General features: G+C 39.5%; 1 protein-coding gene across 1 annotated transcript; it reads left to right on the top strand.

Moving 5' to 3' along the window:
• Nucleotides 1-26017, top strand: SRSF4 (serine and arginine rich splicing factor 4). Its single transcript, XM_039858691.1, has 6 exons — nt 1-336; nt 16481-16623; nt 17507-17619; nt 20620-20834; nt 24175-24264; nt 24520-26017. The coding sequence occupies exons 1-6, from the start codon at nt 230-232 to the stop codon at nt 25352-25354; spliced, it is 1503 nt and encodes a 500-aa protein (XP_039714625.1). The 5' UTR covers nt 1-229; the 3' UTR covers nt 25355-26017.
• The last annotated feature ends 401 nt before the right edge of the window (nt 26018-26418 follow it).

The following is a 26418-nucleotide window of genomic DNA, read 5'->3' as shown; positions in this document are numbered from 1 at the left end:
GCCAGGCGGGAAGCGAACGCGCGCTCTCTCCCGTTACCCTCCGCCTGCGGCAAGGGCGGGGGAAGCGGGAGGTGCGCGCTCGCGAGCTGCGTGCTCGCGTACGTCGCCGGGGTTCGGCTGCGTCGGTCCCGCCACCCGCCCGTTGCCGCCGCCGTCGCCGCGCTCTCCCTTCGCCGGCCGCCGCCTAAGGGGGCTGGGGCCGGGCCAAGCTGCCGCCGCCGTTGCCGGAATGCCGCGGGTGTACATCGGCCGCCTGAGCTACCAGGCCCGGGAGCGCGATGTGGAGCGCTTCTTCAAGGGCTACGGGAAGATCCTGGAGGTGGATCTGAAGAACGGGTGAGGAGGGCGGAAGAGGGGCCACCTGGGTGGAAACAGGGCCCTGGCGGTGGCAGGGAGGCCGCGGGAACGGGAGAGGAATGCCTGCCCGGCGCGGAGCTGCTACCGGCCTGCTCCGGCTCCGCCATAGTCGCGGCGCCTCGGGGGCGCGGGTAGGCCCCGGTTCCCACTGCGCCTGCGCGGGTCGGGGTGGTGGAGGGATAATGGGAGCGATGGTGAGCCTCGGAGTGGGACGGGGAGACGGAAAACCCCAGTTGGATTGAGGCTCGGGGCGGGAGTGTACAGCTCCAGGGAGCTAGAGGCGCCTGGGTTTTTCCTTGCTGGGCTCCGAGACTGAGGCCCTGTTCGTCGCCGGCTAGAGACCGACCTTTCCCGCTCTTGTGGGCAGCTGGAAATAAACAGGCAGGATTTCCTGCTCCTGTTTTACCTCTTCCTCAGTCTGATAGATCAGACGGCCACAACGCATCTTTCCCGAGGAGAAGAGCCCTGGAGGGAGGCCCTGTTTAGACTTGCCATGTGCCACACTTTTTTGGGCGGGAGACTCCGGTTTGAGTAGTCTAGTGACAGTTTCGAAAGTATCGTCTTGCCGTGCTGTAGGCCTTCACCGTTCCCTCTACAAGGGTAAATTAAAGTCTTACCTCGTTATCTTTAAGACTGCGTACAGAGTTTCCGGGCTGTGGTTTCCGGTCTCCAACTTGCCGAAAAATTGCTTTATCGTTGTAGAATTTGTTGGATAATAGTGGCCACCCTGGCTAGTACCTGCCTCAGCTAGCCAATGTAGATGGAGACGCATAGCTAGAAATTGCTAACTTACTGACTTCCTGGGTATGGTCTGTTGTATTCCTAATCTTGTATCCCTATGGCAAAGCAGTGTCCGTAGGGACTACATGTTTCAGAAATGCACAGCCCGAAATTGCTAATTTACTGCCTCTCTGGATATGGTCTGTTGTATTCTTAATCTACTTTGGCAAAGCAGGGCCGCTGGGGCTACGTGTTTCAGAGAAAACAGGTGAGGAGTCAGGCCTGGAGAAGATGCAAAAATTTTAAGTAGGATTTAGACATGGATATAAAAATTAAAAGGAGTAGAGGGAATATTTCAGAGTAGTGAATCTTGGGTATTAGAGAAACCCTTGGCTTATGTGTTTCTTTTAAAGACTTGCTTTGTAACAGGTCTGATATGGCCACAGTTCACTCCCTTGTGTAATACTAGCAACTAACACTTGAGAAATTAATGTAAGATGCCTAAATGTAAGTTGCACATTTGGGGAAAAAAATTGGTAGCTACTGTATGTATAATCAGATTGTTGACTGGATTTTAAAAATCATTTTAAATTGATCATTAGGAAGAATCATCTTACTAAGGAAAATGTCCTCAGATTGTGTACTGACAGAGTAAAAGACGAAATTATTCATTTTGTACATAGAGCTTTCAGTTCTTAAGGAATTTACTAAAGTGGATTTTGTTATTACTGTGATGCATACATATCTGAGAGATGAAGTTAAAACTCCCTGTTTTCTTCAGAGCTCAAGTAAGTTGACAGAATAAATTTTTTGGGAAAAGCTTCGATTTTGAAGCCAGACAGACCTGGGTCAAATCTTAGCTTCACCACTTAACTCTGCAAGCAAGTTACTTCTTGGACTCTTAAGTTTCCTTAAGGAAGATTAGAGATAATTGTGAAGCATTTGGCTCATAGCTGTAAATAGTAGTCATGATCAAAGGGATCTGACCATGATCTTTAGGAGGCATCTTAGCTTCTGTTTGTTAACGTGAAGCATATTTGGTGAGGTCTGTTTTCTAAAGTTACTCAGATGATAGCAGGAAATGGTGTTGATACTGTTGAGGAAAATGGCTAAGTGAACAAATATGTTGATAACCCACCAACAGATGCCTACTACTGTGCTAAATGAATTGGGGAAGAGGCAGAAAAGAATTCCGTTCTTGAGTAAATTAAGTGTTTATGGTTATAACATATGCACTTTGAGTTAAATTCTTGCTCTTGCTATAAATTCAAAACAAGTAAAACTTGGAATGATTTGTTTGAAATGGACTTTGAGGAATCAGTTGACTGGGCCTTGAAGAAAGAAAAGTGTCGGGGAATAGTGTGTCGTAACTAGTGATAAGGAGGTGGTCCAATAAGGAATAATTTTAAGAAACAAATTAGTTTGGATTAAGTCTCATTAAGGATCTAAAATTTTAACAGTATAAGCCAGAAACAACAAGTGTCAGCCTTTATACTAAAAATTCAAAATCATGGATAGGAAGTCAAAGGCTCTTGGGGAAAAAAAAATTGAGCAACCCCAGAAATGGTGAAATAAGAGGAAGGATAGATTCTTCCAGGACCCTAAATATCTCAGCCTCTTTTGGGGAAACGGTATGTTCTTACAATTCTGCTAGACCATGGTATGCATGAAATCTGATTGAAAGTCAAGGTCGAAATGAAGAATGGGAAGTCACTTAAGGGATTCGAAGGCAGGTGTGATCAGTCACCAAGGGGGCACACCTGGCAGCATTCAGGAATCATTGCAGAGGAAAATTACTTCTGTGCAGAAGACCAATGATATAGATGTATTTCAAGCAAGAATTGTCTGGGCTAGATGGCAGAAGTGCAGAGGAGTTGGAAAGGAAGGAGTTAGATACACAAGGAAAAAATGGCATAATAGCAACGTGTGTAAGCTTATAGTCCTGGAAATTAAGAAAGATAGTTAGTTGATCTCCCTGAGTATTTTTTAACATATCTGGACTGTGATTATCAGTAATTGAAACAAAAGCAGATTTTGAGTGGAAAGGGCTTTGAAGAATTGCTAGAGTTCAAATTTGTAGAAGGGAGATATATCAGTAGACAGACATGTTAAGCTGAAGGGTAGTGGGTAAAGTTCAGAATTAATTAAATAGGCATTAAGTACTGGTATAGTGGAAAGTCAACCAAACAGGGACGTGGATGAACTCTCCAAATGAGATTTCAGTGTCCAGGAGGGGATTTTATGAGTCCTTTTAGGATTTGTAGAAGAGGTATGTGTGATAGTAGTTCATTGTACCAGGCAGCCGTAATCTCCTAAAAAAGATAATTCTGTTAAGGATCACCAACATGATGTGTAGATCTTCCTGGACCATAGAGACCACTCCGGATCCCCTTAGGGTCTCCTGTATTCATACCTGCCACACCAGCTCCAGCAAGAGCCACCGTGGGACCAGGGGTCAAGAAAGCAACAAACAATATTAATGACCTGTTTCTATCCTTCCAACTCTATGGTAATTATTGCTGCCTTTGATTATTTGTGAATTCTGTGGGCTCCCCCACCCCCACCCCCCGTAAAATTGTCTTCATGTAAAGTGTAGAAGGTTTTTTTAATGCAGTAGTTTCTCTTGCCACAAAATTGTGTGGTTTTGGTCATGAATCTTTATATCTTAATCGTTCCGTATTCTAGCTAATGAATAAAACCACATCCTAAGATTATTTTACTTGCCTAGCAGCTGGACAGGTAAACCCCCAGATCATTGAAGTGTTTGTTTTAGTTTATTAAAGGCATGAATTAAAACTCTCCAAGGAAGTTTGACTATAAATTTCAGAGCCTTTGTTTCATTTTACAGTGAAATTATAAATAGCCAGAATTTTCAGGGGGATGTCCTGGTCTGTTTAATTGGATTTTCACAATATCTGCGTGTTACTAGGAAGTTTTTATTTTCATCCTCGTTAAAAATTCCTTCAAGAAGAAGGTGCCTTAGTTAATTTTTTAAATATGTTGACTCAGTTAGTCAAGTTGTTCTATTTGTCCCTGATCACTGTAGGGCATTGTTAGATACTGAGATGAATCTCCACTGACCCCAGACCTACGCAGGGATTTTCTCTTGACTGAATCCTTGATTTGAGCTTGTATTTTTCTTGTCTTTTCTTTTAAAGGGGCAATAAAGGAAATATAATTAGTTTAATGTTCCAGGTTATTGGTTTCTGGTTAGTTGAACCACGAGTTTATTCTTAATCATGTGGGAGATTACCTTCACCCACCACCAAAGAGCAGATAAATGCTTTATTGTTTTTTATGGTAATGCTACAACTAATGAGTGACAAGAATAACAAAAGAAAAAACTCTCCCTTTAAAGGACCCCACCACCTTTTTGTTCTTGGTTTGCCTTAAAAAGCAATGTCACATTTAAACCCACAGGGTTCCAGGCTGTGAATCTGTGTTAAGAAGTTTGGTTCTGAATTAATTTTATGATTATCTAAAAAGAGAATAGTTTTAAAGGAGCATGTGAACAACTCTGTTTATACGTAGTTAAAATTAACATTGCAAAAACAGCACATATTCCAATTGTTAAAATTTTTACGTGTTTATTATAAAAATTTTTAATATAGAGGGCGAAAAAATATAGAGACTTTGCCTTTGCCTTTTCTCTCAATCTCTCATACACATGCACATACAACATACCCACAACATACACATGTACATACACTCAAGCACTTCTTATTCCTCCCCCTTTTCTTTACAAACTTGAGATCATACTGTACATTCTATTTGGTAGCCTTTCTATTTCTACCTAACATTAAGTATTCTATAACTTGATTATTAATGGCTACATAGTACTCCCATATATAAATGCTATTTAATGTACATAATTATAACCGTGTTGCAGGACATTAGGTTGTCTTTGGTTTTTCACTGTTTTATGCACATACACCACTGTGGTGATTATCCTTTATGTAAAACTTTGTACACATTCCTAGGACTTACCTCAGGGCAGATTCCTGAAATTGGAACATTTAGAGTCAAAGTATGTACACATTTTTAAGGCTTTTGCTACCTTTGATTTTCATTACTCTCTAGACAAATAGTATTTATATTTTCATCTGCCATGTTTGGGAGTTTCTATTTTTCTGAACTCTAAACTATCCTAAATTTTTTTAATAACATGGTTTTTTAATGAGAATGTTTAAAATACATATGTGGAAGTTATCTTGAAGCCTTAAGACTCATTCATTTAGCCTACTAAGTATAACAGATTCAAGAACTTTTTAACAAAATAACTTTTGACTGATTAGAAAATAAGTATTAGACAATACCAAAAGCATAGAGTGTAAAAGAAGTATCATTAAAAATCTCTTTAACATAGGCATAGTCTTAGTGCAATTTTATGTCCCACTTTTTCTACTTATCTCGTGTATTTTTTTTTTTTATCAAAATCTTTCTTACACATGTCATTTTAATGGCTGCATAAAATTCATTATATGGCTGTATCATGATTTACCCAACCATTTTTTCTAGGTTGTCTCTAAATAACCTAGGTTGTCTCCAATTGTTAAAAATAACCCTGTGGTGGATATCATATACATAAAACTTTGTTTGTATTTTTATCATTTTTTAGGACAGATACTGTGAAGTAAAATTCATGTGTCACAGCAAGAATGAACATTTCCAACGCTGTCAGTGTCTATGCATGTAGCCATATAATTGCCCTGGCAGCTTCATCATGTTGAGCATCCATATTGTTTAAAATCTTTGCTAATTTAACAGGTGAAATGGTCTCATGTATTTTAACGAAGAACTTTTTCTTAAACAAATAAGAAATAATGAGAAATAGGACTATGGATTAAGTAGCATTCTATCATTGTTTTATTAATAGTATGGCTATTACAAATGTCACTATGTACTGAAGTCTCTTGTTGGAATGAACCTACTTCCAGAAAATTTTGTTAATAAGTATGTTACTTTATCTTTCCTAAGATTTGGGTAATTTTTAAAATTTATGTCATTTTAATAAATAAGTGCCAAGAGACAATACCATACTGCAATTTGACTAAATGTTAATAGCATAAATTGCCCTGGCTGGAGAACTTCTACTTCTTGGTCTGAGTTTCTCAGTCACTTTATTATATGAATGAACAGTATCTGTAATCATTCGGCCTAGTCATTTTAAACTCCTATTCCTTAGTTTAATACTCTGTTCCTCCCTTCCTCATTGAGATATTATATGTATAAAAGGGCCATGTGAAGTATTTGTCTCTTCTCAAGAGACGGGCACAGAATATAGACTAGATAAAATACAGCTTGGATTCCCAGTATTTTGGGGTGCCTCCAGGTGACCTAACTAGAAAATTGTATTTTGAGCTCCTGAGAAGAAAGGGGCTGCAAGCATCTGACAGTACACTATTGGAAGTAGTATTTAGGAATTTGTAAGCTAACACTGAAATTTTTAAGACTTTAGAAAATTTTAGCAGTGTGCATTTGTATGATTTATCTTTCATACAAATATATCAGAGCTATCAAAGATACATCAAGCTATCAAATATCTTTCATACAGTATATCAAAGCATTACAAATAAGTGTTGTCTCTTGCTCGTACTGATGGGGAAACTGAGACATGGGGAGATTAAGTGACTGGCCCAAGGTTACAAAATTAGTTATTGACAATTCTAGAAATAAGATCTTTCTTAGTCATAACAAATAGAGCACGACAGTGTCAATCAAAGCTTCTCTCATGCTGTTTCCTTCCGTGTGGTTCAGTCCTGCCTGTCCTTTTGGGACTTGCCTCCAAGGGTGAGAAGGTGGTTCAGGTTCCACAGCCTGTTCCGTCTTTAGTCTCTTAACAGAGGCTTCCAACAAGCCAAGTTTCTGCCAAAAGTATGACAGTCTTTAACGACCATTCTGTACCCCTGAAACTAATATAGTATTTGTCAACTGTAATTGAAAAATAAATGGTTGTGTTCTTACATACTAACAACAGTATATCTGAAAAAAATAAAAAATTCCATCATCAAAAAAAAAATTGACAGGTGGTACTTCTTGTGATTCTCCTTCTCAGACTACTCTTCACAGAGCTGTACAGTGGTATTAGCTTTGTCTTGGCTTAGTGAAGTAGGATTTGTGGGACTAAATGCCCTCTGTCCTATTAGCATTGCTGGGACTGCCTGGTCTTGGAGTGTCCTGAAGGTGAGGGATCAGACTGTGCTCTGAATTTGCATGCCTGCATTTTTAGGACATGCCCTACATGAAGTCTAGAGCTCTCTGAACTGCAGACGATACCTTGGAAAGCACTTCAAGGATACTTGGTATCCCTCCATCCGGTCTCGCAACCATGTCTTTAGCCCCAGATCCCAAAAAGAGGGGAGGGGGCCTTCCTAAACAGCCCTCCAACCTAGAGAAAGAGGGGAGTCTGAAGGGAGGGAGGTTTGAATTCAGCCTTCAGGAATGAAAGAGGCAAGCAGGAGTCAGGAACCACAGACCAGTAACACCGACTCTGAGAAAAGTTATCTCCTGTGCATGAAATGAAGCCATCCATTAATGTTAAAAGAATTTCATTAAAATACTAAATGACCAATGTCAAGGGAAGGCTATCTTCAAGAAATAGTATAGGCATCTTTAATCAAAAATAAAAATGAAAAAGCAACTGACTGCAGCCCAGGAACTGTGGGGCAGTTATGAGGGACATGAGAGCAGCCAGGATGGTCCCAGAGGCATAACCTCTAAGTGGCTTTAATACCTGTCACCCCGCCCATTGTGTTTTAGAAGTGAGTAGGAACTGGTTTTCTTTGTAGCTTTGGTGTGGAATCAGGTAGTGCTGAGTGTAAACTTTTATTTCATTAAGTATAAGTAACATACAGTAATTCTATCTTACGTCTCAAGAGTTATACTCTAAACTGGTTATATGACTTTCATCTCTTGAGTTTTTCTAAATTGTTTTTAATTGTGATTGAATTTTTATGACCTTTAGTGAATCATTAGGGAGTAGTTGATCCCCTTTTCTTGTGAGACCTTTTAACGTCATTTACTCCCTTAATGTTGATAAGTGTCCAAAAATTGGAATGGACACGGTATGATTGTTTGCTCCCCTTTTAAGGAAAGCAGCCATGCTGACTTTAAAATGTCAAAATAATAACAGTTTTGACAGATACTTGTTGTGATAATTTCATCCACAGACTATTTGCAAGTGTGTTGCTTCTGAGGGTAATCCCATTTCGTAGGATAGAAATATAGTGGCAGCCTAGTAAAAGGGAAATCACTTAGCAACTTCAGTTCATTTTTAAAAGTTTCGAATTGTCAGGTAGGTGCATAGGACAGTTACAAAGTGAGACTAAATTTGAATTTGATACATATTCCTCTCTGCCTCCTACTATTCTGGAGGAACTTTGTTTTTTCCCTTAGTTTTTAGGATGATGATTGTTTCTATTCTGTTTTCCTCACCCCAGCATGCGAAATTCCGAATATTCCATTAGAGATGAGCTAGTATTTTCTTAATGATTTGTTACCTTTCTCTGTTTTCCTAGACTGGTGTTAAAATTTTGATAGTTAATTTGTAGGCTTGGTTCCACTAGTAGCTTAGAGAATAAATGCTGACAACTTACTAGTATTAGTACACATCAGATGCAGAATTTAAATTAAAATTCACTTAAATTTTCTCATAAGATACTAATAATCATGTGTCCACAGCACATCATTTGATAAAACTGATTCTCTCTGCTCTTGGTGCTTGTGTTTCTCAAACTGTTTGGTCCTGTGGACCGCTTCTTTCTATTGCTGTGTAGGAGACAGTAGAACATGGTGATGGAGTGTTGATTTTAGGTTAGGACCAGGGTTTGAAGAATCTCAAGTGTTGAGTAGCCTTGGCACATTACTTAACTACTCTTAAGTCTTAGTTTCTTTATGAGATTATAGTAAGCCCCAGAGTTGTGAAAGTTATTACAAAGGAATTTGAAGAAGGAAAGAGTCCTGGTGGACTATAGTGATATTAATAGTAGTTTGCAATTAAATTGGATCTTAAGTGCTAATCTGCTAAGACTTTTCTGGTTGCTGCTGTAATCTTTGTATAGTTGGAAGTCTGTAAACTTTATAGTATTCTTTGATTTCTGGTCCATTTTTCCCCACCATTCATGCTATATTTGTATTTTTTTGGTCCCAATCATCATTCCCTATAAAACTAGTTAAATACATTCTTAAATATTAAATATTGTCAGTATCCATTCACATCTACCACCTTAGGCCCAACTCTCTTATCATCTATGCTGGTCTAATTTTTGCTGAGCCTAAAACCAAAGACATTCTAGGGGTTGAAATGGGACCTCCAGAATGGGAATTGCAGAGAATAATCTTATTTTTCCTCTATTCTTCTAGTCTGTTATGTTCTGAACCCACACATGTTTTCGGAAGGACCAGATGGCTGACACTGGCTAATGGGAACCAAAAGACAAGAGTGAAAATAACCTGGTTGTCACATATCCCAAGCTTAGAGGTGCTTCACCCTGCCCCAAGATAAATTTCTTTTTTTTTCTGGAGACTTTACCCCACTGTGTTAGAAAACTTTAATACAACCTGGCTTATCTGAGGTTAGATTATCAAGTCAAGTAGCAGCATTTGTTGAATGGAAAGGATCGTACTCAGGACTGTGGGAGAGAAGCATCTGCCTTTATTATGGCAATGTAACTTTGTGGTTAAGAGCTTGGGTTTTAGAGTCAGATGGATCTGGGTTCACATAGTATACTACTTATGAGCTCCTTGACACTGAGCTTCGCTTCTCCAAGCCTCAGCCTTCTCTTTTGTAAAATAGGAATGGTGGTAGTAGTAGGAGGAGGAGGAGGAGGAGGAGGAGGATAGGAATGGTAGTAGTAGTAGTAGTAGCAGCAGCAGCAGCAGCAGCAGTAGTAGTAGTTGAGTAGTAGTATACTCTGCACCTATGATATGAGGAATGAATGAAACATTATGAATAATTATTTACTACGTGCAAGGCACTGTGCTCAATATTAAAGAGCTCATAATCAAATGAGAAGATAAGCACAAAGAAGAAAGAACAAGGCTTGAAAGGCCATAAAACATTTTTATGTAAAACATAAAATGGAATAAAGTGCTGAAGCTAAAGAAAAATGCTAAAATGATTGGAGTTGGGCAAGTTTCTGAGACTCACGAAAGAGTAAATGGAAGAAGATTGATGTGATTCACTATATGTAATTGCAGGCATTCCAGGTTTAGAGAATGACATAAAGATATTTAGGAGTCACAGATCTCTGAGCAAAGGAATGATAGCAGCTTACCTTCCTTGCTACATGTAAAGAGACAAGTTGACTAAATAAAAATAGCCATATCCTAGAATTAAGTAAGTTGATAAAACAGGAATAGATAGCCCTGAGGGCCCAACAGAGTGAGAAAATTATAGAACTAGGCAATAGACTGAACAGGCAACCAGAGAAGAATAATCAGAGGTAATTACAAGGTTACTGGGAATCAATCAGATGATTAGGAATCCAGAAGAGAGAAATCATGAGGTAGGTTTTCTTCTTTGAAGGTGGGGAAAGATCAAGTGCAGACTGAGCTGTGGCCAACGTTTGCAGACCAGGAATCCACACTAGCTCTAATCAGAGAGCTCTTGGTGTGCGGGAACTGCCAGTTTGCCGACGTGAAAAGAGCCCCAGACTGGGTATTGGTGAGCCCTGAAGTCGCACCCCAGCTCTGCTACTCAGTGAGCACGGGTAAGTCATCCGCCTTCTCCGGGTGGCCTTGATGGCCCTCCCTCTTCTGAGGCTAAAGAAAGGGAGGCCAGAATGCCCAGAGCAGCCTCCTTCCTGTCTCAAGATAGGAAAAGATGTCAAGAATCCACTTCACGTAGTAGGAACTCCTAGTTGTGGGTTATAAACACCCTTCTGTTACCAGGAAGGTCTGATTGCAACCATAATCAGTGACCCAGAGAAGTGAATGTGACATGGGTTAATTCTACTTAAGGGCCTGATCACTGCTTCCCTGGAATGTTGTGGACCTTTGGAATTAGGGGCAGTTACAGGTCTCACTCACAAGCTTTTCTCTGAGTTGGCCTCACCTGAGCACTCGAGATTGGCTGCAGAAGTGTCTTTCTGCAGTTTTCCAAGCACTTTATGCAGACAGTCAGAATTACTGTTTTTTCTTACCATCCTGTCAGTGTGTCCTAACTTTTTTCACCTTGTAACACAAAGTTGGCAGAAGCATATGACCAACCTGAGTGCTTTGAAAGAAAGCTGTTTGATTCCTGTTCACTGAATGCCATTTCTTGCAGGGTAGATTTAAGGACTCTGCCCTTAAAGTACAGTGCTATTGACCCTAGTTTGAGGGTTCAAGCCAACCCATGGGTTAACTTCAACAGATGAAAATTTTTCCTTGGCTACAGCAACATCCCTAATCCTGACCAGCCATGGAGAGGTTCGGTTCTTACAAGGAAAATGAGTGAATGTGGGAATGGCTCACCACATTGGGAAAACAAAACTCACATCCTGCTGATGGTTGGCTGAGGACTGTCATGTCCACATACAAAGAAAAGCATGTGGCACAGTTTTAGGACAAAGGTGAGCAGAGATCCACTGTGGAAAGGGGCACATTTTTCTCACAGAGAGAACATCCAAGGCATGCCCCTCAGTAAGCAGTGTTGGTGGGTGACCGCAGGCACACGCATGGAGGCTTGCTTTTCCCTTGCTCCCCATATCCACTCCCTGTCAGTTAGCTGGTGTCGAGCACCCCCTTAGTCACGCCCTGCCCAATTAGCTACTGATCAGCATATATATCTCCAGAGCAAGTCATGTTCATCATTTTCAGACAGGACTTATTTATCTCCAGTCTCCCTCTTCAGAGATGATGTTTGGAAGACAGAGCTGACCCTAAGCCATTCCAAAAGGGGTGAGATAACTACATCCTCTTTAGTAAAACAGTGATATTTGGAACCATTGGTAAAGATTATTAGAATCAGGGAAAGCCTATTTAGCAACAGCACAAGCTCAGACGATAATTATTCTTGGGTAAATTCTTCTAAAATTGAAGTCTTGAAGTAACTTTAGTTTGAATAACATGTCGTTACAATTCTAGCATTTTCGAGATCTGACTGAGAGCCTGAGCAATACATTAGATGTTGAGTGAGGAAAACCATAGCATCGTCAATGGTGGAGAATGGACTAAAGCAGGGGTCCTGGTCAGTGGCCTGTTAGGAACTGGGCCGCACAGCAGGAAGTAAGCGGCAGGAGTGAGCAAAGCTTCATCTGTAGTTGCAGCTGCTCCCCAGCACTAGCATCACTGCCTCAGCTCCACCTCCTATCATCAGATAGTAGATTCTCATAGGAGCACCTGTGCCTGGTGCCAAAAAGGCTGGGAACCACTGGACTAAAGTTTAGAGCAGCCCACGTCATTCAGTGTGGCTTTGTTTGTGGTGTCTAGATAGCTGTCTATACTTGGTAAGAATCATGGTGCCCACTTTTTTTAGGGAGAAAATGACAGGAACTCCCCTCCTATCATTTTTCGACTAAATTTGTCAGGATAAAATGTGACCCAGAGGAAGAGTTTGGAAAAAGGCAGTAACAGAGAAATGTTGAAGAAAGGAGTTTTCTTTTAATTAAAAATTAGGCCATTCTTTGTGTTCTTTCACATAGGCATAGGGGAGAAAGGTTGAGAGATGTGACATCTGGGAGTCTAATAAGAGGAGGAATATTGGAGGGTTTTGTTTGTTTGTTTGTTTTTGCTTTTATCAGTCACATAAAGGGATTTCTTAATTTGTCTTAGATTCATTCTCCAGAATTCCTTCACCTTCATTCTCATACTAGAATTATTGAAAGAAGGTCTTTGTCTTTAACAGAACAGAAGAGTTAGGGTGCCTGTGGCTAGAATTAAGAAACGTATCTGTTGGGCTGTGTTTGTGAGGTTTATTCACAGGTCACACCAGAGAAATCTGAACATGTATACACACATGCTGATACATACAGTATGTGTACATACGTGTGTGTGTGTGTTTATATCCCCTTTTCCTTTGACAAAGTGTTCAAAAGGAGAGTACTTTTGGGGAACAGAGATTAGTTTCATGTTACTTTCTGTGAAACACAAAGGGATATTAAGATGGATTTGGAAAGATTATCTGATGTTAGTTACCAGGGAGCACTTTACCTTCTTGAAGGCACTAAAAATTTAGAGATAGTAAAAATATTTAAGTAAAATTAAAATAGGGACCTATACAGTGGTTTTTAAAGGTATTTTATAAGATGATAAATAAATTTATTCCTCTTCATCTGTCACTTATATACCTCTGGTGCTACCATGTTGGTTCAAATTATCCCATCATTAAACCAGAGAAGGACTAACTTATCTGTCATACTTCTGCTGTTAGGAGAAACTGTAGCAATGTGTAGTATAGCTCCCTCATTTCACGGATAAATTAGACTCAGGGAAATAAAATTATTTAAATGTGCTTTTCAGAGTTGCTTTATAGGAGAACAAGGACTAGAACCCAGGCCAGTTCTTGCTGCTCCAGTCTTACTAGTTAGAGTGTGCCTCAGTTTCCTCATCTGTAAAACAGGGATAATAGTACCTGGCTCTTGAGTATTGTGAATATTAAATGAGATAACATTGTCTAGTATATGGAAATTATTTAATAAATGTTAAGTAGCATTTTATTGTTATTGTTATTTCTAGTCTTTCTGCCTTATTTGGGGGACCCTTTCATTCTGTTGAATGAAATAAAGTCATTCTTTGAGTGAAGCACATCTAAATAAACAGTAATATAGTAGAAGCAACCACACTGACCTGGTCTTTGCTGTCAGAACAAGAGTCCCTATCAGGTATGGTCTGTGGTGAAGGAGGATATTTCATTGAATCTTCCAAACCCACCCAGCATGTCAGTGGCAGAGAGAAGTGACAGGTTGCCTGATTTACCCTTGGACTGGACTTTGACATTAAAATGTTCCAAATAGATTTTGAGGCTTTTCACAGAGTCGTAGCCAGAATTTTCCTGTGAAACAAATTTGATCTCAAGTCAGCTATTTCAGTAAGTGACTTGTATAGCCCAAAAATGTTGCTGCTAAGTGACCTACCTGTTTACTTTTTAGAAGTAAATATTAAGAAAGGACTGTAGGGGCCATTACCCTCTAATAACACAAATTGGCCCCCTACAAGTCAGGGAAAAATTTTATTGGGAAGGTGTGTCTGAGTGTTCATTTTTGGTTTTAGGTTCACTTAACAGATTGTTTTTATTTTCCCTTAGAGGTCAGGGTGAGTTCTTCATGTGAGCCTTGGAACAGAATGAGCACGCACAGGACGATCTTTGAGTCTGACATCCGCATCAGTTGTCATTAACAGAAGTTTGGCATTCTATTTCAGACAACTTGCAGAACTTAGAGTCTTACATTTTCTGACCCCCAAAGAGTTGTAAACCCTAATTATTTTTATGAAAACTGTTTAGATGTCTCTGTGATTTATTTATTTAATCTTTAGGAGTCAGTGTTTTCCTTCTGATATCACATTAAATGAGTTAGAGTCATTGAGTGGTGCCAGGCCAGTATATAACTCTCAGAGGGGTGTGGAGGCCATTTCAACGTGCCTATGTTGAATGTTTTATCTTTACGTGGCATCGGGCTTTCATATGATGCCAAGAGCAGTGAAGCTGTGAGCAAAGCAGACCTGTGACCAGTCTTGACAACTAAATTAAGGAAGGTACTTTTATGTGGAAGGTCTTTGTGATCTATTTGCAAATAAACCTAAGTGGAAGATGGTTAGATTTGATTTTTTTTTAATTTGCTTTTTAAGTTTTTCCTGTAAAAATGATAGTATAGCTTTTTTTATGACTTATGCCAAAAAGGTAAAAGTAGCTGCAGTATATTATCTATTAGAGATTTTTAGTGACTAAAGCACTTTTTTACATAGAAAGTCAATAATTTGGAGAAGTTTAACTTGCTTTGTTAAATATAACATCATGTTCACAATCATTCTTATTAAGCTATCTAGCACTTCCAGCCTTTGGAAGCATGGAACTGTTTTAAAGACTTCATAGCCAATAAATTGAGCCAGGTGGCTTCTGAATTGTGTTACTGCAAAACATTTCCTATTAAACAACTGTGTTTGTCTGTGTTACAGTCTTTGTAACAGAGTTGAGATTCAGTGATGCTTAATGTTTAAATACCATTCATAGACATTTCAGCATAAAGAACCCTCCGAAGTTGTTAGCTGTACATTGTCACCTGAGAGACTCTTATTGGAAAGGAACTCTCAGTAAAGGCAGAATCCTACAAGTCTGAGTTCTCTCACTAAACATGTTGCTGAGTATAGCATTACATGCTAAAGAAATGAATCGTTTTGGTCAGACTGGATGAACTTCTGGCAAGCCCTGTAGCTTGTTTTTAGTTTGCAGTATGTTTAAACACAGAGGAACGCTAGTCAGTGTTTGCTTGTGTACACAGCTATGTTAGAGTTTAAAGACTTTGCTGGTAACTTTCATTGTGATCAAGTACGATCATTTAGATGATTTTGGTTTTTGAATGTAGGCAGTGGTCTCAAAGCTAGACTTTTCACAGCCATTTTAGACCAAGCTACAAGTTTATTGATGATATAGTTTATAGGTTATTTGTTTAACCTTACTTATAGATATCTTAAAATTTTATGCTTTCGTTTTATAAGTTGTACTATGAAACAGACATTAATAAGCTTGGGGGTAGGGTGTTTTGGGTATGTGTTAAACCACCAAACGTCTTCGCTGAGAGATTCCTAGCAATAGTATGTATAGAAGTTTGCACAGGTGTGTATATGTTTTAAAGAACTCCAGCCTACCTAAAACCTCATAGAAATGAATTTGGAATATCATGAAGAAGTAAATAGTTCCAAATATTTTTCACTGATAATTTCTAGAACATTAAATTCACTCGTGGCTAATTTGTTAGGTAGAGGAACAGGAACTTTTTTTAAAAAAAAAAATCTTTCACCAAGGAGGTTCGAGATACTGTGATTATTTTTTAACCTGGTATGTTATTCCAAACATGATTTAACAGTTAAGACACAGTACCTGAATTTAGGTCTAATTGATGAGTTTCATGCGATTTGAAAGAGCAAACAGTCAATCTTGTAGAATTATATATTTTGATATCTTATACCAAGGTGGAGGTCTTTGCAGTTGCCACCAGCTACTTGGGGAACAAAAGAAGTGGTCTCTTTGTTTAGTCAGCCTCCTACTAGAAAGATGGGCGTCTACCTTGATAAGTCTCCCTATCTTCTTGTAATGCCTATTGGTACAAAGAAAAGTGGTTTCAGCTAAAGGAAAGAGAAAGCGAATCCTTAGTTTGCAAACCCCACCTAACCTTTGCTAAGCATGAACCTCATTGCTTTTTCCTTAATGTTAGTGAAGCTGGATGTCAAAATGGTGCTAACCAGGATTTTGTTTGCTCTCTTTTAGATATGGGTTTGTGGAGTTTGATGATCTGCGTGATGCAGATGATGCTGTTTATGAACTGAATGGCAAAGACCTTTGTGGTGAGCGAGTAATTGTTGAGCATGCCCGCGGCCCACGTCGAGATGGCAGTTACGGTTCTGGACGCAGTAAGCATTTAAAGGGCATTTGTAGCAATGACATGCCTTTGTTATTAAATGTTAATTTTTAAAAGTAATTAATATTATATTGAAATGTATTGACACTTAAGCCATTTGTTTTAAAAATTATGTATCTTTTTAAATGTAAAATTGCAAATAAACATCTTTGATAATGTTCGATTTTAATTAAATTAATGACATTTCTTGTTTTAATACTTTATAAATAATGTTTAATGATGTGTGTTTGTGTTGTTTTGTTTTTCTCTGTAATGCAATTGTTTAACATAGATTTAACAAAGACCTCAATGTTTTAATTAAAAGAATCCTTTGAGGCTAAGATGACTGCCTGTTCCATTTGCTGACCTTGGGTTACCTTTCCATGCGTGGCTCTTTGAACCATTGTGGCCCTTGGCTGACCAAAAACAGGAAGCCATGTGACGACCGCAACCTTTCCCCATTAGACCTGGGTGGTGAGGATCCCAAGGGTTAGACACAGATGAGATTAAACTGAAATAGGTGCCTGAAAATCTTTTGTTTTTTTCATATAAAATATTCACAAAAACTTTAATCACTGTGAGTAACACCAGTAACTGATTTAGTAATTTGGTTACTTATTTCTAAATTGTTAAATTGTTAATAGTTTTTAATTTATGCATGTTAATTTTAAACAGACTTTAATGACAGTATATATTTACAGCTTTGTAAATTGAATTACATTTTCATATTTAGTTGATTGCTTTTTTAAAAAAATATCTAGTTTATAATTAAGGGTGGGGATAGAGTTAAAATATATGTGGATGGGGATAAATGGTATATTTAAGGGGAATATGTGTTATGTCGTGTTTTCCTTTTCTTCCATTGAAGTAATCTTATCTATTTGAACCTTCCAAAGGTGGATATGGTTATAGAAGAAGTGGCCGAGATAAATATGGCCCTCCTACTCGCACAGAATACAGACTTATTGTGGAAAATTTGTCAAGTCGGTGCAGCTGGCAAGACCTAAAGGTTTGGGCCCCATTAACCTCCTGGGATAAGGTTGGGCAGGAGGAGTTAAAGTTGGAAAAGAGGTAGTTTTGTGCAGGCACAGGCAGACACGGGATGTAATAGCGTTATGTGTTTGGGAGCTTTCCCAAAGCATTTAGAAGGTCTTTGATTAAAGATTCCATAGGAGTACAGGAGATAACAGAGTCACACTACTGCTCTACATTATGGGACCATCACTTTCAGGATAACCTATGTTATATGAAATTTTCTTCCATAGAGAATTATAAAGAGATGCCAGTGTAGTTTCTCATTAATTAAAGGAAAAGTTTCAACCACTAGTGTTTTCCTGCAACATTAATTTTAATACGCAAGTTTATGTCAGCTTCCAGTGTAGATCCTCATTGGTAAAAATGACTATCTGACCAGTTTTTTTCATAGAATATTTATCTCAAAAGAGTTTTAATGTCAGAAATTAAGATCCAGTGCTATATTGACCATCCAGTATACTAATCCCAGCTCATTCTTTGAGAACAGTGTTGGGTTTTAATCTAAATAGGGAAGAAAAACTTATTGAGTAAATATCTTAACCGGGATGTCTTTAGGAGGACAAGGTAAAGGATATTCACAATTTCCGATCTTGCTTGTCAATTTCAGTCCATCATTAAATCATTTCTAGCAAAATGAGTATACAAGATTAGCAAAAAGTAGTTAGGAATCCTTTATATTCATATAGTTTTAACTTATCAAAAACACTTTTATATATTTTTTATGTTTTTAAATGTGCTTCCAACAGTTTTTAGATAAAACAGATGAGATCCAGAAAGCATTAATTCGCACAGTTGGTCTTAGCAAAAGAGCTGGGACAAGGACATAATCTGGTGTTTTTTTCTAGTGCATTGTGTTGGTTGTCAACCTTACAGCAGGTCCTGAGTGTCTGCCAGAAAGATGGCACTTGCTGAAGGGATGATTCCAGTATTCTGAGAGTTAAGGGTTGAACGTTTTGGGTAAAACTGGAAAGGCTTTCGTTTTTTTAGTTTAATGGAGCCTAGCCAACGTCCTCAGTTAGTTTTATCGTTCTGTACCTTTGGTATTTTCACTCTTAGGAAAAGAGAGTCATAAAGCCGATTTCCTAGTAAGTCAGGGTAGCCTTAAGAGCAGGCTCTGGAGCTCGCCTGCCTGGATTGAATCCCAGCTCTGCCATATAGCAGTTATTTATTTTAGCAAATTACTTTCCTCTTGTGCTTCATACTCTCAGCTATGAAATGGGACTAATATTCATTTCTACTCAAGGTTATCATGAGAATTGAATGCATTTTCATATATAAAAAGCCTATAATGGTTTCTGGCATAATAAATGCTAGCTATTAATCAAGGCAATGCAAAAATAAAACACATTGAAAGGATAGTGTTACTTTTTAAAATTTGTAAATTCATAACACTCAGTGATGATGGCATTGAGATGAGATTTATATAGTAGTGTCATTGAGAATTGGTAGTTTAACCCAGTGTGGGGCAGTACAGTCGTACGCTGCATAACAACATTTTGGTCAGTTGATGGACCGCCTGTATGACAGTGGTATTCCATATAACTAGTTATGAGGTACGTGGTACCACCGAGGCTTGTCTAAGCGCACTCTGACATTCCCATGATGCAGTTGCCTAACAGCACATTTCTCCTGTTGTGAAGCACAGCGTGACTGTATTAAGAATCCAGCTTCTGTAGTCTGGCTGCTTGTGTTCAGACCCCAGCTCATTCACTTACTACTTGAACGGCCTTGAGCAGTTTAGTTAACATCTATATTTCACTTTTTTTCTTCTGTATAGTGAGGGTAATGATTGTATCTACCCCGTGTGGCTGTACTTGAGTCTAAATTAATTATATCATACCTATCATACAATAAACACTAAATACGTTAGCTGCTGCTGTTATTAATTGGGAAGTATGACAGTATAGAACAAAAGTAGTGACATTTTTCAGGCCTATTGCCAGATGTCACATATCTCGACTTACACACATTACTTTAGTTAAAAGTCCCAGTCTTGGCATAACTTAATAGCTTCCTCATTCACTCTCAAATGTATCCTGTTTTGCCTGGTAAATTATATGGGCTTCCTGCCTTTACCCAGAACCCCCACTTCTGCAAGTAATTTAGTTGAAGTATAGTAGTTTTTGTGTAAAGATGTTCATTGCTGTATTATTAATAATAGCAAAAGACTATGTATAACCTAAAAGTCCCAACTCTTGGGAAATGCTCAGAAAAAGTATTGGGCACACTAATTATGACAATTGTGTATATTAAGACATGTAAACATTTTATGACGCAGTGAGCAAAGAAATAGTATCAAATGGCACGTGTTCAAGGTTTATAACTATAAAATATGGAGAGAACAATAACAAATGACCTGCTACTGGATATTCATATATTTATTCCACAAATATCAAGCACATGTTCTATATAAAGAAATGTGGGGACAGTGTCCATAAGTCCCCAAAGAGAGTGAGGGAAAAGGCTTAGAGTAGTGAAGGGACATGGATGGTCATACCATTTTGAAGCCAGACCTGGAAAATACTTTTCTGTGGCCTTTTTGTCTTCCATTTGTTTACATTTTACCTTAGATAATTGTCAGTATCTATCCATGTTTTTAAACAAAGATTTATAATGAAATGTAAAAGTCTTAAATGTAGTGATATGAACTTCTAAAGCTTCTATAAACAAGGAACATGCCACTATAAAATTTAGAAAATGATAGTTAACTAAAAATTTTTGTATTTACACATAACTGTTGAAAAGAGCAGTTAAATATTTATTAATTATCTGTACCACATGCCTAATGCCTCATGCTTTAAAGAACCTCAGTAAATGATTGGTGTACAGATGGAAATATTTTAAAAGTAAACTCCATTCTGAGGAAAGGTAGCATTTCTTAAAAGAAGGCGGGGGGGGGTGGCTTTAGTGATTGGATTAACTGCTTTAACACACTGTGTCTTAACCTATTCGGTGATTTTTTTTTATTCTTTAGGATTATATGCGTCAGGCAGGGGAAGTGACGTATGCAGATGCTCACAAGGGACGCAAAAATGAAGGGGTGATTGAATTTGTGTCTTATTCGGATATGAAAAGAGCTTTGGAAAAGTTAGATGGAACTGAAGTCAATGGCAGAAAAATCAGATTAGTCGAAGACAAGCCTGGTTCTAGACGACGCCGGTCCTACTCCAGGAGCCGGAGTCACTCGAGGTACTGTCGTTGATGTCTTTATGTGTTGGAGCTCACTAAATTCATTAATGAGTACCTAGATAATCCATTTTCATTCTCCTGTTGAATTCTCAGTAACGTGGTTACATCTGGTTCACAATTCAACTTTGAACTGAACATTTATTTGTAAAGCTCTCGGAACTCTTATGTCATGAGTACAAATAGAAGTAAAGTCCTTTTTCTGAGAACAGATATCAGTGACCTTCTATCACATCTCTTAGGTCCCTCAGATTATACCCTCATTGGGGGCAGCATGGCTGCTAGTCCTGCAGTTACTCTCCCAGATGCTCCTGCCGCTCTCTCCTTCATCCTCTTATATACTGACTTTGTCTTATTTGGCAGCTGCTCTTCAAATGGGCCAGGAGCAAGTCAAACATGGTCCGTGCCCTCATGTAACTCAGTCTAGTGTAGAAGACAAGCATCAAGCAAATAATTACCGTTGTGTCAAGTATGTCAGAGGAAATGTACACAGCACAACCAGTCTGGAGAGCTGGCAGAGGCTTTCCTAAGGACATGCCTCACGCCTTAGAAGCTGATCCCCAACAGATAAGTTGGAGATGGTGGGCAGAGAGAGGAGAAGTGCCTTTCTAGTAGAGAGAACAGCATTTTTTTTTTTAAATGCCTGGGGCCAGGATAGTTTCCCAGAGTGTGGATGGAGTAGAGCAGGAAGCAGAGGAGAGGAGCTTGAGGGGAGACAGAGAAGGACCAGATCCTGCTGAGCCATGGGCCATGTTAGGACTTGAGAGCAGTGGGAAGTCATTAGAGACTTCTGAGTTTTCAGGTTTTGTTGTTTTGCCTTTTAACTTTTTATTACGGATATTTTCAAATATGTAAAGCATTAAAGAAAATAGTTTAATGAACCCTGAATTCCCCTTATACCTGTCACCTGTCCATCTTCAGTACTTTTTCTTTTGCTAGTCTTGTTTCATCACCCCTCTCCTGCTGCATTGTTTTAAGGCAAGTCTAGACATCCTGTCACTCTGCCTGTAAATACTTCAGTAAAATCACAGTGCCATATGCCAGCTACCAGATTTGTATTTAATTTCCTCATATGTCTCAAATATGTATTTTTGCAGTTTGTTCATATTAGGATCCCAACTAGGTCTTCACGTTGCAACTAGATGACCTATCTTTTAATTCTCCTTTTAATCACTGATATGTCCTCCTTCACCCTCTTTTTATTTTCCGTGCATTTAGTTGCTGAAAAAAAATGGTTATCTGTTTTGAAGATTTTCCCATACTTGAGATTTTGCTGATTGCATCCTTGCAGTGGTGTTCTTTATCCTGTCCCCCATATTTATCCTTTATTCTGTCCTCTATATTTCCTGTAAACTGGTAGTTAGATCTTGAGGCATTTAGAGTAAGGCCAGGTGCACTTAATAAGTAGTGCTTTGTACTTTCTGTTGCATCACCTATGTGGTGTCTGATGTCCCACTTTGGATGATGAAGCATGCATCAGTGTGTTCAGGAGATGTCAAGCAATCCATTATAAAGTTCTGCATCAACATTCTATCTAATAGTTTTAGCACCTATTGATAATGATTACCTAGAACCATTCATTGGCGGTTGCAAAATGATGACTTTCTAATTTTATCATTCTTTCTGCATTTAAAGGCTGTAATTCTATAAAGGATGGTTTTCCTCATCCATTCTTTGTTATCCTCAAATAGAGTTTTTATGGGAAATACAAAATAAAAGTTTGATACCTTTATTTACCAACTTTCAGATTATTAAATGTGCCCTAGCAACCCAAAAAGTGGTGATGAAGTTGGTTGTATCATTTTGAATGAATTCTTAGATGTTTATATGTTTAATATTTCATCTGTTACAGTTATAATTTTTTATGCTCAAATTGTTCTGTCTTTGGTTGTTGAGAGCCCTTCAAGTTGGTTCCTATTTCAGTATTTTGGTTTTGTTTGATTTTTGTTTGAATGTACTTTACTAAATATTTACCCAAACTTTATTGCAGTCATTTTCAAACATAAGGACTAGTTCACAAACACCCATATACCCTCTTTTTAGCTTCAACAGTTAGCATTTTTCCTTCTTCCTTTTTCTGTGTGTGTGTGTGTGTGTGTGTGTGTGTGTGTGTGTGTGTGTGTGTGTGTGTGTTTATACACACATCCTATACATTTATTTTGCTGTCGCATTTGAAGGGAAGTTGTAGAAATTATGGCATTTTACCCACAAATACTTCAATATGTATCTCCAAGAATGTGGATAACCACACTTCTATTTTCTGACCTAAGAACATTAATAGTGATTCTGTAAAGTCCTCTAATGTCCAGGCCATATTCCAGTTTCCCCACTTATTCCATGGATATCTTTATAGCTGCATTTTTTTCCTGACGAGGATCATCCAATCCAGTTACACATTGCAAGGAGTTGTTAGGTCTCCTTAGTCTTAAGCAGTCCCCATACCCAGTTGCCCCTATTATACTTACTTATCTTAGTTTTTGTTGTTTGTTTTTAATACTTTCCCACATTCTGAATGTATCTTGTTTCCTCTTGGTATCATCGAACTCGTACTCTATTGGAAGTTAGATCCAGAGAGTTGTGAATGAGATACACTGTAAACATTTTTGGCAAGAGTTCTTTTATAGATAATGGTGCCCAGGAATCTTTGAAAGTTTTCCTCTTTCTGTCATGAGATGTTCTAGGCCCATCTTGTACATTTCCTTCCTTACACCTGGGATCAGTCATTTTCCCCAAGGAACCCTGATTGCTTTCAGTAGGAAATGATAAGAATCCACAGTCTTGGCTTCTTAAAGATTTTCTTAACCTTAGAGTGTATTTTTAAAATAGCCTTCTGGTCACAGTAGGTTGAATAGATAGGTAAGGGACAAAAGTGTATGCAAGAAGACTAGGTGGGAGGCTGTCATGGTACCAGGAGAGAGATGGTACCATGGGGGACAGCAGCAGAGGTGGATAGAGTGGAGAAGATTAAAAGGCAGAATCATCAGTATATAAGAGGATGAAGGAGAGAGAAGAGTCCAGGGTAGCTGTGGTTTGTGGTATGAGGAACTGAGTAAATAACAGTGGCATCAGTGGAAATAAGGAAGGAACCCAGCAAAAAGAGCGGGTCTTGGGGTGGAAGGTGAGTTCAGGATTAGAGATGCTAAGAGTTCCAGGTCAACCATCCAGGTGGAATGTTTGTGAGAGACTAGATCTGTGTGCCTAGGCCACAGGAAGGAGTTCTCTTTCAACTTTGAACACAGCCAGTGCTATACATTTTTTTTTATTAAAAAAATGTCTTAGTTGACTATTCAGCTAGCCTTTTGTCAACAACTGTTGTTTTAAAAAATTTTTTTTCTTCCGCTAGATCTCGCTCTCGAAGCAGACATTCTCGTAAGAGCAGAAGCCGAAGTGGCAGCAGCAAAAGCAGTCATTCGAAGAGTAGATCTCGGTCCAGGTAGGTCTTCCGTGGTGTAAGTGGAGGAGGGCAGGGAGCACCCGTACCATTTGCCACACTGATTTCAATCATGTTACCAATCCGCCCTCACCTCGATTTTTCCAGCTCTGGACTAGAATCATGGGGGTTCAGAAAGCTGTCATGGGCCATACGTAACGTTGGGGGGCACAGCGCCACACTGTTCGGTCTTTCCATCTCATGATTAGCATCAGGTATGAAGTTGCATGTGACTTGGACATTGCCGTGTCTCCTCAGGTCGGGCTCCCATTCTCGGAGCAAGAGCCGCAGCCGCAGCCAAAGCCGGAGTCGGAGCAAGAAGGCCAAAAGCCGCAGCCCCAGCAAGGATGACAAGAGCCGCAGCCGCAGCCACAGCGCAGACAAGCACCGCAGCAAGAGTAAAGACCAAGCCGAAGAGAAGATCCAGAACAGTGACAACACCGAGAAGTCCAAGAGCCGGAGTCCCAGTCGTCATAAAAGCAAGAGTAAAAGCAGAAGCAGGAGCCAGGAGAGGCGGGTGGAGGAGGAGAAGCGAGGGAGCAGGAGCAGGAGCAAGGAGAAGAGCCGGAGTCAGGAGAAAGGCCTCCACAAGAGCAGGAGCAGGAGCAAGGGAGGCAGCAGGAGCCGCAGCAGGAGTCGCAGCAAAAGCAAAGACAAGAGGAAGAGCAGGAAGAGAAGCCGGGAGGAGAGCCGCAGTCGCAGCCGCAGCCGCAGCCGCAGCAAGAGCCAGAGAAGCAGAAAACGCAGCGGCAAGCGAGACAGCAAGTCGGGCAGCAGCAGCAAGAAGAAGAAGAAGGAAGATGCCGACCGCTCCCAGTCCAGGTCGCCATCCCGCTCGATGTCGAAGGAGCGGGAACATGCCAAGTCCGAGTCCGGCCAGAGGGAAGGCCGAGGGGAGGGCGAGGATGCTGGCACCAATCAGGAGACCCGGTCCCGGTCGAGGTCCAATTCCAAATCAAAACCAAACCTTCCATCAGAATCACGCTCCAGATCAAAGTCCGCTTCAAAAACCCGATCTCGGTCCAAGTCTAGATCCAGGTCCGCATCCAGATCGCCCTCCCGGTCTAGATCTAGGTCCCACTCAAGGTCCTAACTGGCTACAACCACAGCTGGAACTACCCGAGAAGTTTTGTACATGTTTGGTAGCCGTAGCACAAGTGATTGAAGTAGAACATATGTCACTGCTGTACATTTTTAACTCCCCTAATGGTGTGTCTACAATTGTTAAATCTAAGTGCTTCCTCTCCGTAAAGCCTCCTGGCGCCAGGCCTTCCTGCTCGACTGAAACAATCTTCTCTCTGAAAACCCCTTTACTCATGGCCCACAGTAGAATATCCAAAATGCCTTGGCTTTCAGGCCTAGCCTTTCCTACAAGGAGCTCAGTACCTGGACGGCTCTAAGGCGGGAATGATGACATAGGTAGGTATGGTGAGTTCAACCATTTTTGCCCTTGAATTGATGCCCTTTGATGTATGCCATTTAGTGAAAGTGCTAAGTCTTAAGTTTCCTACCACTTTGGTTTCATATTTTTGGACTTAACAAAGTTGTGAATAGCACAGTCAAGGAAAATTGATACCTGCAGTAACCCATAGGAAATAAACTGTAGAGTTCCATATTCTGGTATTGTGATTATATTGTTTTATATTAAAAAAGAAAATAAAAGAATTTTTTTTAATTTTATTTTTCCCCGTCTTGCAAAGTATAGTGACCCCTGTTTCCATTAAATTTGAATAAAGACTATTTTTGCTTGACAAAATTTCATGGTGCTTGAATCAGAGTTGCATTTCCTGATCTCTTCATACCTCTTAGCATAAAAGTTCAGCTTGTAATGGCTGTTTTGTTCCTTGAGATCACTCGTGGGTAGGGAGCCAGTACTTTCTTTGCCCAACAGATTTTTCTCACCCCATAGAATAAAGACAAGTTTCTTGGAAATGTACAGTCCTTCCTCTTAAGAAGCTTATGGCCAAGCCAATGAAATGAATCAGTTTGGGAACTTGGGGTATCAGCAGGTGAGTTCTTCATGAACATAGAGTTCTTCTGTGCTGTTTGAACTTCTTGCCATGAATATGAAGTAGCACACCCCATCACTGTAGGATTCGGACTAATCGGAAACCAGGCAGAAAAACCGCTCAGTTGGCTTTGTTCCTCTCATTCTCT

The sequence above is a fragment of the Pteropus medius genome, unplaced genomic scaffold, assembly GCF_902729225.1.
Source record: "Pteropus medius unplaced genomic scaffold, Ma_sr-lr_union100, whole genome shotgun sequence".
NCBI lineage: Eukaryota > Metazoa > Chordata > Mammalia > Chiroptera > Pteropodidae > Pteropus > Pteropus medius.
This window is presented reverse-complemented; position numbering and strand designations above follow the sequence as displayed.

Excerpts from the sequence above, each read along its gene's own strand:
- SRSF4 (XM_039858691.1), top strand. The coding sequence starts at position 230 with ATGCCGCGGGTGTACATCGGCCGCCTGAGCTACCAGGCCCGGGAGCGC. Across the intron at positions 337-16,480 it reads GAGGTGGATCTGAAGAACGG|ATATGGGTTTGTGGAGTTTG; the intron begins GTGAGGAGGGCG and ends GCTCTCTTTTAG. Across the intron at positions 20,835-24,174 it reads AGGAGCCGGAGTCACTCGAG|ATCTCGCTCTCGAAGCAGAC; the intron begins GTACTGTCGTTG and ends TTCTTCCGCTAG.